The sequence below is a fragment of the Carica papaya genome, chromosome 8 (assembly GCF_054855325.1).
Source record: "Carica papaya isolate Zhongbai chromosome 8, ASM5485532v1, whole genome shotgun sequence".
Lineage (NCBI taxonomy): Eukaryota > Viridiplantae > Streptophyta > Magnoliopsida > Brassicales > Caricaceae > Carica > Carica papaya.
The window spans coordinates 32,510,847-32,524,840 of NC_142316.1; the positions used below are offsets into that span (position 1 = coordinate 32,510,847).

At 35.3% G+C, this 13,994-nt stretch overlaps 2 protein-coding genes across 2 annotated transcripts; both read left to right on the forward strand.

Annotated features, from left to right (window-relative positions):
* The first annotated feature begins 240 nt into the window (after positions 1-240).
* On the forward strand, positions 241-1,928 carry LOC110822779 (DUF868 family protein, putative (DUF868)). The gene has a single exon (XM_022052993.2). The coding sequence runs from the start codon at positions 652-654 to the stop codon at positions 1,585-1,587; it is 936 nt and encodes a 311-aa protein (XP_021908685.2). The 5' UTR covers positions 241-651; the 3' UTR covers positions 1,588-1,928.
* A 9,251-nt stretch (positions 1,929-11,179) lies between these two features.
* LOC148252804 (fructose-bisphosphate aldolase 6, cytosolic-like) lies at positions 11,180-13,994 on the forward strand. The gene is made up of 3 exons (XM_088209159.1): positions 11,180-11,340; positions 12,583-12,810; positions 12,904-13,994. Exons 1-3 carry the CDS (start codon positions 11,313-11,315, stop codon positions 13,722-13,724), a joined length of 1,077 nt encoding a protein of 358 aa, XP_088065285.1. The 5' UTR covers positions 11,180-11,312; the 3' UTR covers positions 13,725-13,994.

Genomic DNA, 13,994 nt, shown 5'->3' on the forward strand with positions numbered 1-13,994 from the left:
TAAATTTTACAAATAAAATATTAATTCGCCGGAACCAATAAATAGTTACATGTTCGGTATAATGCAAAAACTAAAGCCAAGTTTGATGTTACTTTTTTTTTTTTTTTTTTTTTAATTTTAGTGTGGGATAAGGTCAAACACTAATTTATTAGTCCGTTTTATAAGCATGTATATATATATATATATATATATATATCATTAAATAAATGCAAATGAACTGGCAAAAAGAGGGAAGAAAGTTTTCGACTCTCATGGCGGAAAAAAAAATTTTAAGAGAGAATCGAATTTAATGGTTGTTTTCAATATTTTCTTTCTCTAATTTTAATTTTAATTCTCTTAAAACCCTATGAAAGGACAGATCACATGGGAAAACACAGATCTCTTTTGTCAACTTCAATCTTTACATTTTCTTCATTAAGCGTGTAGAAGGAAGAGTAACCCACCAGTCTCTTAAATTTCTTCTTTCATCGGAAAACAAGAGTTTACCCTTCTCTCCCTTTTCTCTCTTCTTCCATTTACTATCACACACACGCGCACACACATATATGTATATATATATAGTATTGTATTGTATCATTTCTATGTGTCTGTATGTAAGTGGTGAACATCTTCCATTATTTTCATCTGGGTAATAAATCTTTTCTTCTGCAAATGAGGAGTATAGCATCATGTTACAGTGAACACGCCATTAAGGTCTCTGATTCATACTGCTCGGGCCCTTCAAACCAGGCATGTGTTCCCCCAAACCTCCCCCCTTCCATACCAAATGCAGTTACGTGTATATACAAATCCAAACTCTCCTCTCAGAAGCAGCTTCTTATCACCCTCGCATGGCGCCGCAACATCGACGGCCATGGCGCCGCTATCAACATCGGCGACAACGTGTCGTCTCCCTCAAAATTCAACGCGAACTTTCATCACTTGACGAAGAAGAAAGGCAGCAAAATCGTTCAATATTCTTACAATTCCAAGGCTGAAATCTTCTGGGACTTCTCCGTTGCTCGTTATGAAAATGGACCCGAACCATCCAAAAGGTTTTACCTCATTGTTTTTGTTGATTCAGAGCTTGTTCTTCTCCTCGGAGACATGAAGGAAGATGAACTGTTCGCCAAAATGCTCCAACCAGAAAACCCACCTGCAAAATTCTCCTTAATTTCGAGAAGCGAGCATTTTTCCGGCCATGCTGTGTATTCAACAAAAGCCAAGTTCTCCGACACGGGAGCAGCTCACGATATATTGATCAGGTGCGGCGGAGAAGACGGAGGATCGTCGTGGAAGAACCCGGTTTTGTCTGTGTGGATCGATAATAAGAGAGTTTTCCAAGAGAGAAAATTGAAGTGGAATTTCAGAGGGAACCAGACAATATTCTTGGACGGTCTGCTGGTGGACATGATGTGGGATGTACATGACTGGTTCTTCAACGAAACGTCGTCGTCGTCGTCGTCGTCTTCTGGCTGTGCTGTTTTCATGTTCAGGACAAGGAGTGGATTAGATAGCAGGCTGTGGTTGGAGGAGCAGAAAGAAAAGAGAGAAAGAGCCGCTCCCGAGTTTTCATTACTCATTCGTGCCTGTAAGAGTCCCGGCTAATCAAATTTTTTAATTTTAAAATTTTTTTTTTTAAAAAAAAAAAAAAATCACGTTCAATATTCCAGTTTATTATGTCTTTATGGGTTTATTTAATCTTTTACTTCTGATTGTATGAAAAAGAAAAGAAAACAAAAGGCTAATCTTATGATTATAGGGAAAATATAAATATAAAGATATGCTTAACTTGGGAGTAGGGAGATAATGGGTTTTGTAAGATAAGAAATTTGTTCAGTGATTTATTCTTGTCTCCCTGGTTTACATATATCAATTGTAAAGGCAACTTTTCTCTTGCTTCTTTCAATTTCCCTCTAAACATGGGAGTTTTTTTTCTTTTCAGCAAATATGATTTCCGTTTAGTATCTTTTTTCCCTTCATCTTTCAGCGACCACAGAGTTTATGTAACTGGAAAAAAGCTTTTAGTTCTTTTCCTCCTCCAGTAAAAATGAAAACTGTAAGCTTCGGTGCCGCAGAATAAACCAAACCTCAGATTAATGAAATATATATATAAAAAAATTATAATTTAAGATATCATTTAATTACCTTCATACTAATCTTTTAATAATTGGTAAGCCATATCGCGTGTGCACATAAGTACGACACGTACATATCGTATCATTTTTACATCGATTCACCTCAACAAAATAATAATGTGAAAATGAAAAATGAGGAAAATAATAAGAAGAGAAATTTAGAATATTATGTGGGAGATATATGCCCAAAAATAAAAGGACGTATCTGATTTCATGTCCCATTTCAAATCGGGGGGTCCATGGCAATGACTATTGCTTATTGTGACACTGATATTGTGATGAATAGTGAAAAATGTTGTTGATTCCCAATGAATATATATATTATATATATGTATATAATATGATGGTTTTTTTTTTTGGGCCTAAACGTGAAAATATATGGGCTTTGAACATTTAAAAAAATAATAATAATATCGTATTGATATGTACTTATACTATACGTGATAATTAGACAAAAAACTATTATAATATAAAATTGAAATAAAAAGAGTTATAAAAATAAAAAAAGTGATACGAGTAAATTTGGTACCATATTTGGCATCCTGTAGAAGCTCTTTTCATGAGCAGGCGTTTCATGGACATTCCATGATAAAGTTAATTAAGTCATTTATGTTAGAACTGTCAAGGTTGCACTGTTCACCAAAGAAAGTTAAATGTCCCTTTCATTTAATTTTCTTTCATAATACGCTGTCGTTTTCGTCCCTTTATTTATTTATTTATTTTTATTTTATTTTATTTAAATAAAAAATCAGACCCTTTGAGAGCTTAAGAGTCACAGAGGTCTGTATACATATGAGAAAAGGAGAAAGCAGGCCTTGTAATGTTTTTGTTTTACAATTGAATGGGCTTTTTACTCATACACATTACGTTTCTCAGCCCAGTAAGGCAAAAATCATAAATACATTTTTAAAACTAATTATTATAAAATTAAATTGTAAAACTTTACATTTTTTTTATTTATTCTCTAATTTAATTCGTTTTATTCTTAAATTTAGTTCTATAAATGCGAAAATATATTTTTATGAATGTTGCGTAAAATTAGAAATGTCAATAACACCATTTGTAAAAATTATATTTGTAAAAATTCATCGCAAGTTTATAGGGGATGAACTTTTTTGTAAAAATATATAACTCTTGATGGACATTAAGGGATTAAAAATTGTTTCTGTAAAAAATAATTAAAGAAAAAGATAACATTAAAAAAAAATATTACAATTTTCTCTCTCACGTTGAGTTCAACCATAAATAGACTTAAATCTTGGAGTGTAAATGTAATACCCTTAAATTAATTTTAATAAATTTAAAATTAATATAGAAATATAATTTTTAATTTTTTTGAATTTTTATTTAATGTGAAAATGAAAAAAATTAGGTAGGGGATGAAATTGAAAATAATTTCGAGAAAAATTGGTGAAAATTTATATTATGGGGGTGTTTTGAAAGAAAAATCGAAAACTTGGGGGTTAAAACATCATTTAGAAAAAAATGTACTACGTGGGATGCCCCGTCAGCAACCCTGATGAACTAGAGCGCGCCGTGTGGTAAGGCACGCTGATGCGGTGCCATTCGGGAGGCCATGTTGGTGATTTGCGTGCCCGCGATCGGACGGTCCAGATTTATTCCCGCGCACGTGGAGGGTCCGAATCTGTTTCCTCCTCAAACGCGATCGGACGGTAGCGATTAAACGCGATGAACAACATAGATCCACTTCTTATTTAAACACTATCCGACAGCCTATATCAAATTGTGATGGACAGTCCAGATTCACTTCCTATTTAAACGTGATCGGACGGTCCAAATCAAATACGATGGACGATCCAAATTAAAAGAAAACGGATATAAATACCCATATTCACACCAAACCCTAACCTAGCTGCCAAAATCCCCCCACCGGAGAAGAAGAGGCAGTCGCTAGAAAGGAAGCCGATCGTCGTGCCGGAGCCACTTACGACCACAAAAAAAGGTAAAATTTTCTCCATTTGCTCGAAATTCGATTTTTAACACCCTCATGGACAAATCATAGCAAAAGAACTGTAGATGAGCCGAAAATTGCGAGTAAAGCCAGGCGACGCCGCCGTGAGAAAAAAATAAAAACAGCATCCGATGAGATCCTTCCCGATTCCTGTTTTGTGTAATTTTTTTACCATTGTTAATCACCATTCCTTTTTCTGTAAGTTGGCCGAAGCAAAACACTCAACCGCGAAGGTGAACCAGCGGAGCTACCGCAACGGAAAACTCCGCCGCCAGTAAGCTTCGGTTTTTCTACTTTTTTCAATCAATCGAGTCCCGTTAACATATCTTCTTGCAGGGATGGGTACAAAATCGGTCGAAAATGGCCAACCCGAGGCAAACTGCTGCCGCGGGCAGCGATGCCGTCGTCGGAGCATGGCGGAGCCGCCATACCAGAATTCCAAAATTGGCCAAAAGGGATTTTTAACACTGATTTTTGGTTTTTTGTGTGGATATTTTTAGGTACTTCAAATGTGTTTTAATCCCGAAAGAAAATTTAGGGAACTCGGGAACCACCAGTAGGCGCGACTGAAAGTTTAGCATCTCGGTCATTAATTTGCGTAAGAATTTCTCACATTATTCTCGGTTTTGAAATTGAAGTTTAATTATGAATAATATAATATTTTGCGTAATTTAGAAATATCGATAATAAAATGTTAATAATAGAGGCGAAACCGATTATTTATTACTGTTTACCATGTTTCACTGATTGATTGATTTTACGGTTTCGAATGCATGATAATATACTAGAATTGATATGATAATTCGATTGTTTTTTCTTGATGCATTCTTTACTTGCTTTACGTGATTTATAGTTAATTGGAAAACTGTAAATCAAAGGTAAATGGAAAATCGTTTGATTAAGTGAATGGATGAATGACAGCCTTACTGAATATCTTGGGAGATGGTGGACGGACTGGGTACATAGGGAACCTTACCGTGAACGTTGCCTCATACAGGACGGAGTATGTGGTTGACCCATTTTATCTTTATACCAGACGGGGTATTGAGGGATGTTATTTCTTGACACTCATACCGGACGGGGTATGGGGACGGCTTGTTAGTTGAAAATATTGAAAAATAGTTTATGCGTAGTAGAGACATCTTTATGGACCCCTATGGATACCAGTAGACTGATAAATGAGAAAGTTATTGTTCCGACTGATTGAATATGAAAATATGATATTGTTTATGCTATTGACACTATAGGTCGATTTTGAAAATTTCACTACGGTAAGTGTATAATAAATGATTTTAGTTATGATAAATGAATTTATTTAAATTAAGAGTTCTATTAATTATTTTTCATGATTTCTACCGATTTTTATTTATGTGTCAGTGAGTAACGTGATATTCTTACTGGATTAGTGTATTTCACTCTTTCATTAAGTATTTCAGATCAAAAGGACCAAAATCTAGAGCCCGATCCACAAGAGAATATCAAGTAGGACGTTCAGTTTGTTTACTTTTATTTATTTCTTTGATTATTAGTTGTTCTTTTAAAATGATTATTTCCGTAGCCCTATTAGATATCCCGAATTATTGTGTAAGGAATGTAAACCCTAATTTATTATTTCGCTTCCGCATTATATTCATACTTTATTTTCTTTATGGTTCAAGAGCCGTTACAGTAAAAATTATCTGAAACTTTAATAGCATATGGAAGAAAACAAAAGACATCAACAACTAAAGATCTTGAACAGAAAAACAAACATCTTATTCTATTGCTTGCTATTAAAATTAGTACCAATTTTTTAACAAAAAAAAATAAAAATTTGACGTGAAAAAAAAAAAAAAAAAGATAAACTACTAGAATGAGTTGTTATATAAAAATGACTGTGTCGAGATTTCTTTTGAATCAATATATATATATATATATCCCTTCACGTTAATATATATATATATGTGTATATGTGTGTGTGTGTATTTTTTATTTATTTTATTATTTGTTAACTATTTAATTATACATTTTTTGCAGTTTTAGGTGATATCACAAACAAATAAGGTCATTATTCATGCCTCCATTTTGCATGTTTCATGAAGCACGGGCCTCCATGAATTAATGTTTTATATTAAGTCTACTTCCCAGTGTACATCATATACACATATAATAAAGTTAATAAGTCATCTCTCAAGTGGCACCTTAACTATATACAGTATGGTATTATTAGAATATAAATAAACATACCTAATTATTCATATTTTTAATTGATTTATTTTATTGCTTTAATTAAATACGTACCATATATATTATCGAATATAAATTAGTTAATTCTAGCATATATATATAAATAGTCTTTTTTTGTATTAGATTAATATATTAAGATATAGAACATTTGCTAGCTAGCGTTATTCTTTTGATTTGCGTTGGATCCACGCTTCATGCTGGAGGCTGACCATGAGATGCTTTATTTAATTAAAATTACTATATTCTATAAAGCAAGTTGTGGAATGTGACTTTATGCCCCTATAACTTAATCAGGTACTAATAATATATATATATATATATATATAGAGAGAGAGAGAGAGAGAGAGAGTTAATATTGTAAATGATAAGTGCATCACGTATAAGTTGTTGCTAATATAACATATAAAACCTAAATTCATGATTTTATAGCAAGTTACACTTTCAATGAAGATTAAATTTATTATAACAATTTGGATTATATAACTCTTAGTTTTATCAAATTAAAACACTTTAGGATTCGAATAAAGAATAGTCCATATAGAGCATTTAATTATGCTATGTAACGCTTTGTTTTTTTTCTTTTTAACGGCGTAGTCTCAAACACTTCAATGGCCAAATATTAAAAACTCATTTCAAATCAGTCGCACATATAGAAAAGAAACTATCACAATCTATTGCTCAATGTCAAATATAAACCTTCAACTATAAATGTGACATTACAGTGAAATACAACCTCATACATCCCCAACAGACACACAACCTATGCTACTACTAACTTCTTACACACTCAATTTTACTAGTAGAAATCCTTGCACTGTTACTCTATAGGTTAGGCTCAGAAACTAGCAACTCCGATCCTGACTCCATTCCTACTTCATCCGTAAATAATAAAGAGTGACCACATATAACTCAGTACAATAAAAATTAAATTACAAGTATCATATGCAAAACTAATTTAAAATCCCATTTTTATATGTTTTCCCTTTCCGTAGCCTAAGTCATACTTTATTACTACCATTTAACTACACAGGATATTAACCTATCCCCCGGTATTTTAAGTGTCACTCATGCTAGGCGTGACCGTCCTCCGACATCACCCCCTCGACCGGGCTAGGCCACTCAACCGTACAAACATTCGCATCCGTCACCAGTATCGACGACCATCAATGAACCTTATATATCTTGACTCCTAACAGGCCACACACACACACCAATACTATTTTCTTCCGTCACCAATATCGACGACCCAACGCCTTACCCATCGGAGAACCCCATTATCACCACTATCGGCGATCAACTTACTCTTTCTAGATAGCGACAACCAATATTGGCGTCCCCCCAGCGCAACCACCTCAAAGACAATCTCATCCAATTCTTACTCAAATTGCCCAGTAGACTCACATACTTGATTTTTTTCCCTTACTGATATACCCTTCTAAACCGTTCATACACCACAACATTGTCCTGAAGCTCTTCAATACTTTTAACATGTGTACAGGACCTACACATGTCTCCCCATATGATATACACTCACACTTAGCACTCATACACCAGTACACCCCTACACCTAATGCTCACTTACCAAATTCCTAAATTTACAACAGCTATACTAACCTCTATATGCACATGCAACTTATACCCGCACACAACACATCCACACTAATACACCTCTATTCCAATCCCTCACACACACCCACTACAGGCCTCTCTTTCCCACTTCCTAATTTTCAGAATACACACACTCCACCCCCCATGCCTACCTTCTCTATTAGCACTCAACACAGTCTCTATCCTTGAATTCACTCCTCCCCAAATAGCCTCGGCTTCCTATCCTTTCTTACTAGATGTATCAACTCTCACAGCACCCTACCTTTCCTATCCTCCTCTGCTAGCTCCCCCTCTACTACTCTCCTAGGCCTATTCTGTCCCTAACCGCTCCTATCTCCACACATTTCTCACCTCCCTTCACTTACCTCATTCTGTGCGCTTTTGCCCGTCGTCAATCACACCTATTCACCTCATCTCCCTACAAACTCCCTTACACATTTTTAATCACAGAATTCCTCTCACTCACCGAACTCCTCATTCTCTCTCCTCCTGCGGCCTCCACCATGTACCTCCACTCACCTTTCATTTCACACTTCCCGTCTATTTCCACCCGCCTATTCTATGTATCACAGTTTTCTACTCAATTTCCTAATCGATGCCTATATTTTCCCAAACCTACAGTCATAATTCCATATTCATCCTAAGCATACACTTGAGACTTAAGATTTACCGTACCTCCCATCTCCATCTTTCTTTCTGCACTCCCGTGGCTTGCACTGTCACTGTCTTCCTTCTCCTGCTCCCTCTCTTCTCGTTCCTCCTTGCTCCGGCTCCTCTCTCTCTCTCGAACTTTCTCCTCTTCTCTCTCGAACCTTCTCCTCGCCTAACTCCTCTTTTCTGTTTTCCTCTTTTTTTTCCTTTTTCTTCTCCTATTTATATCCCACATACCCCTCATCCTGCCCTCTATCTCACCTCATCCTAGTTGTCCACTCCCTCTTCTCCAAACGATGCCGTTTCCTCACCCTCTTCTTCAAACGAACACCGTTCCCTCTTCCTCTCCCCAACTACACAATTATGTTCCTACTTTATAATTATTACCATATACATAAAAAAAATCCAATATTCAATTACTACATGCTATAACTTATGTGTCAAGAATCACTCAATCTTTTATCAATTATTTATATATGGTCTAAAATATAATGTGATAAATTTTATGACATATTTATAATATAGCACTAACATGGTATCATAAATTTTTATTGTGGGCCTGACTTAATTGTTATTGACATTATAATGTTTTTCATTTTTTGATCTATTATTTAAATGTATTATAATTCAAATATTACCACATTCGTAGTTTACGATTAAAAAGACCAAATTTTGTAATTCATAATTTTATACAAATATCATAAAATTAAATAACATTAATAAAATTTCATTAAAAGCAAAAAAACTACAAATATGAGTTTCAATAATATCAAATTATAATATTATGTTGGATTTTTTAATCCATAAATAGGCTTAATATGAGTTTCGATGTATATAAAAAATTATCAATTTATTAGCTCCGTTTAAAAGATTTAATACATTGAATTTAAATATGAATTTATAATATGTACAGATATTATATTTATAATTTTTTATTTTATGATGAATATAATAAAAATTGACGATATAAAAAAATAATTATGATTTTTAAATTGTATATAAATTTTATTTTTTTTTGTTATCCCATCAACATAAAAAAAATAATGAAAGATCACGTGTCAATTTAAAAGATTTACCGTATTACGTAAAAATTTTATCCGTTATGAATTCAGGTATATATTCGTTTATAGATTTTATTAGTTTAAAATGAATATGTTGGTGGATTTAGATTTAGATATAAATTTATTTACTATATTTTAAATATATTAAGCAACAAAGTGGCAGTAGATGTTGACTTGTTATTTTTTATTTTGTTGAGAAATATTGATTAATATTATATATATTTTTCTCTAATATAGACAATGACAGTCAACTACTACAACAAGTCAATATTGAAATCTGGTCGGTAATTACTACCTAGTTGGCCATCGCATGATAACTTGACAAAATAAATTAGTAGTTATTTTTGAACTTGTTATGTTACTCGAGAGTTATTATATATACACAAATATTTTTAATATAGTTGGCCGGCCGTCAGTTAAAATTGTTTATACATAAATATAATATTTGACTGATTATAATTAAATAAAAACATATATATATATATATGTATACATAATTCAGAAAAATTGTTTTTGACTTTAAAGTAGGAAATATTGGGTGGTGGGTAGGTGGCAGTGGTAAGTTTCTTAATTTTATTTATAACTTATAGAAATTTGAAGAATATTAAACAAATAAAGAAATAAAATATTTCAATTTAATTAAATTTAAAACAACTTTTAAAAATCCCTGTAATTTCTTAATCTTTTAAAAAATTTCATTTTATAATAAAAACATCCAACGGCCAGAAGTTTATAATTTTTAAAAAAATATATTTACACACAAACTTAAAAAATCTCTACAATTTATAATGAGACATCCAACGCCCAACGTTTCGGTTTCGGTTTTATACCTTTTTTTTCCTCTCATTCGAAAAATATTTATTTTATTTTGAAATTTCCAAAATATATATTTTAAATATTTTTTAAAAGGTATTGATCTACCCAATACGCAAGAAGCACTCCCGGCCCCACACATGATTTTGGTTGGTTGGTTGTTGGGTCATTTTCGTCTTTTCATAATTATTATTATTATTTTTTTGGGTATTTTCAGTCTTCAGCCCTTTGCTAATCCCGTGTTCTTACTTCTTACCAAACTGAAACCGTGAACTACGCGCAGCTGTTTTCTCGCAACACGTGTTGCTTAGCTTTGCTGTGTGTTTCTTGAATTCTCTATTTTACCCTTCCGTTAACTCCAATGCTCCTCTTCCTAAGCCATTTTTGGTTACTAAATTCCAAACCAATTATATTATTTTTTTCTTTAGATTAAATTTTATTTATTTTCAAATTTACAGTAGTACCAATTAATTATCGGTAATTAAATATTTCTAAACTCAAATTAAAATAATAATGATAAAATGATGGGTTTTATTATTATCTTTATTAGAAATTAGAAATATTTTATTTTAATAAAAGCCTAAAAATTGAAACGAAGAAAGGAAGGGCAAAATAGTAAAAAGATGAAAGAAAACTGGCAAACAGAAACGTGGAATTCAACGGCGGTACCCTGTTCCTTGCAAAAAAGGTAGAAAGATAGTTAACGGCAATCTCGATGCTTCTCTATACCTCTCCTCTCGACTTGCCTTCCTTCTCTTAAAAACCCTACCCCCCCTCTTCCCTCCCCTCTTCATACAATCAATCCCCTTTCCCTCTCAACTCAATACTCACCTCCTAACTCTCTCTATTCACTCTCCATCGACCATGTCTTGCTTCAAGAGCAAATACGCTGGTATTCTTCTTCTCTTTACTCTTTCGCCTTTTCAATTTTCGGCTTCTTCTTTTATGTTAATTGTTGTTTTTACTCGTCTATGGTTTCTCTGTTTTATTTGCTTCGTAGATTTTACTAATCCCATCATCATTTCGGTTTAGATCTGTGCTTGTTCACATTCTTTTCCCCTCCTTTTCGAGAAAATTCATTTATGTGTTGGAGTGCTTTTTCCGATTTAATTTCGTTATGGCTTCTGCTATTCCCATGCACAATTTTCCTGTTTGTACGTCTTTGGTGAAAATCGACTTTGATATTGTCGATTTCTTCGATCTGTATCTTCGTGGATTTGATGTCGCCTCCAGATTTGATGCTAGTCTTGTGACTTTAGATCGATCTATTGTGACTTTAGATCGATCTATGTAGCCGATATTTGTTTATGGATCTTTTTCTTCGGGTCCTGACAGACACGACCAGGTCTAACTCGAGTGTTCGTATCTAACCATCAACCTCGATGGCTGTGGTCGTTCTCTATGAGAGCCCAGTTACTTTTACTTGTTTTACAGATCTTGTTCTTCTATGCTTTGGATCTTTTAATGATGAAATCTACCGTTTATTGAGGTGAATGTATGTGAATGTCTGGTAAAACGATGTTGTCGATCACTTTTTCCTGATGAAATTCGTTATTTATGTTATTGAATGGATGTGCTCAAGAGATCATTTCCTGATTTGTAAGTTTCATATGGTTGGATCATGTTAGAAGAATAAGTTCTATGGATGGTATTAGCAGTCGGCGAGGACTTTCTGTCTTGCACTGCATGTTCCCTGTTGTAGAATGTGGATGTGTCTCTAACCATCAACCTCGATGGCTGTGGTCGTTCTCTATGAGAGCCCAGTTACTGTTACTTGTTTTACAGATCTTGTTCTTCTATGCTTTGGATCTTTTAATGATGAAATCTACCGTTTATTGAGGTGAATGTATGTGAATGTCTGGTAAAACGATGTTGTCGATCGCTTTTTCCTGATGAAATTCGTTATTTATGTTATTGAATGGATGTGCTCAAGAGATCATTTCCTGATTTGTAAGTTTCATATGGTTGGATCATGTTAGAAGAATAAGTTCTATGGATGGTATTAGCAGTCGGCGAGGACTTTCTGTCTTGCACTGCATGTTCCCTGTTGTAGAATGTGGATGTGTCTCTGGTCTAAAGCCAATTTTACAGAATAATAATGGGTTAATGAGTTTTTTTTTTTCTTTTTTTGCAGATGAGCTCGCTAAAAATGCTGCCTACATTGGCACCCCTGGAAAGGGTATCCTTGCTGCTGATGAGTCCACTGGCACAATTGGGAAGCGTCTCTCGAGCATAAATGTAGAGAATGTTGAATCAAACAGGCGTGCTCTTCGTGAGCTCCTTTTCTGCACTCCTGGAGCTCTCCAATACCTGAGCGGAGTCATCCTCTTCGAGGAAACCCTGTACCAGAAGACTGCCTCAGGTTGTTGCAATGTCCATGTGTATATGATTTTTTGCTGTTATGAGTGATGCAGCACTCAGCTAATGGCGGTCTCTAACTAATTTTGTTGTGCAGGCAAGCCATTCGTTGATGTGTTGAAGGAGGGTGGAGTCCTCCCTGGTATTAAGGTTGACAAGGGTACCGTGGAGCTTGCTGGCACCAATGGCGAGACAACCACCCAGGGTCTTGATGGACTTGGCCAGCGATGTGCCAAGTACTATGAAGCCGGTGCTCGATTTGCCAAATGGCGTGCTGTACTCAAAATTGGAGCCAACGAGCCCTCCGAGTTGTCCATCCATGAGAATGCCTATGGATTAGCTAGATACGCTGCTGTCTGCCAGGAGAACGGCCTTGTCCCCATTGTTGAGCCTGAGATCCTCGTTGATGGATCCCATGACATTGAAAAGTGCGCTGCAGTCACCGAACGTGTTCTCGCTGCCTGCTACAAGGCCCTCAACGACCATCATGTCATGCTCGAAGGTACCCTTTTGAAGCCAAACATGGTGACACCCGGATCCGATGCCCCCAAGGTTTCACCGGATGTGATTGCTGAGTATACTGTCAGGGCCTTGCAGCGCACTGTGCCAGCTGCAGTCCCCGCAATTGTGTTCTTGTCTGGTGGACAGAGCGAGGAGGAGGCAACCCTCAACCTAAATGCTATGAACAAGCTCCAGACGAAGAAGCCATGGTCGCTGTCCTTCTCATTCGGACGTGCCCTTCAGCAGAGCACTCTCAAGGCGTGGGCTGGAAAGGAGGAGAATGTGGAGAATGCTCGAGCTGCTTTCCTTACCCGGTGCAAGGCCAACTCGGAAGCCACTCTGGGTACATACAAGGGCGATGCTAACCTTGGCGAAGGCGCATCAGAGAGCCTCCATGTGAAGAACTACAAGTACTAAGTAATGCTCAGTTCTGCCGGGGGGGTGTTGTATGGAATGAGTGTTTAATTTAGGCTATCAAAGTTTTTGAGGCACTGTGTTTTTGGGCCCCTTTTTGTCTGAATTAACCGGCGGAGTTTAGGAAGCAAAGGGTAGAGGGGTAATAATGATAATAATAAGCCGGAGGTAGATTTTCCAGTGGGTGAGTTTGGTTTGGGAAGTGTTGAACGTGGGTTTCTCTTTTCTTTCAACTGACAATGGAGTTTTTATAAAGAGACTGTCTTTTGTAGA

Coding starts and splice junctions, on each gene's coding strand:
- LOC148252804 (XM_088209159.1), top strand. CDS start 11,313: ATGTCTTGCTTCAAGAGCAAATACGCTG. Junction 11,341..12,582: donor CTTCAAGAGCAAATACGCTG/GTATTCTTCTTC, acceptor CTTTTTTTGCAG/ATGAGCTCGCTAAAAATGCT. Junction 12,811..12,903: donor GTACCAGAAGACTGCCTCAG/GTTGTTGCAATG, acceptor TTTGTTGTGCAG/GCAAGCCATTCGTTGATGTG.
- LOC110822779 (XM_022052993.2), top strand. CDS start 652: ATGAGGAGTATAGCATCATGTTACAGTGAACACGCCATTAAGGTCTCT.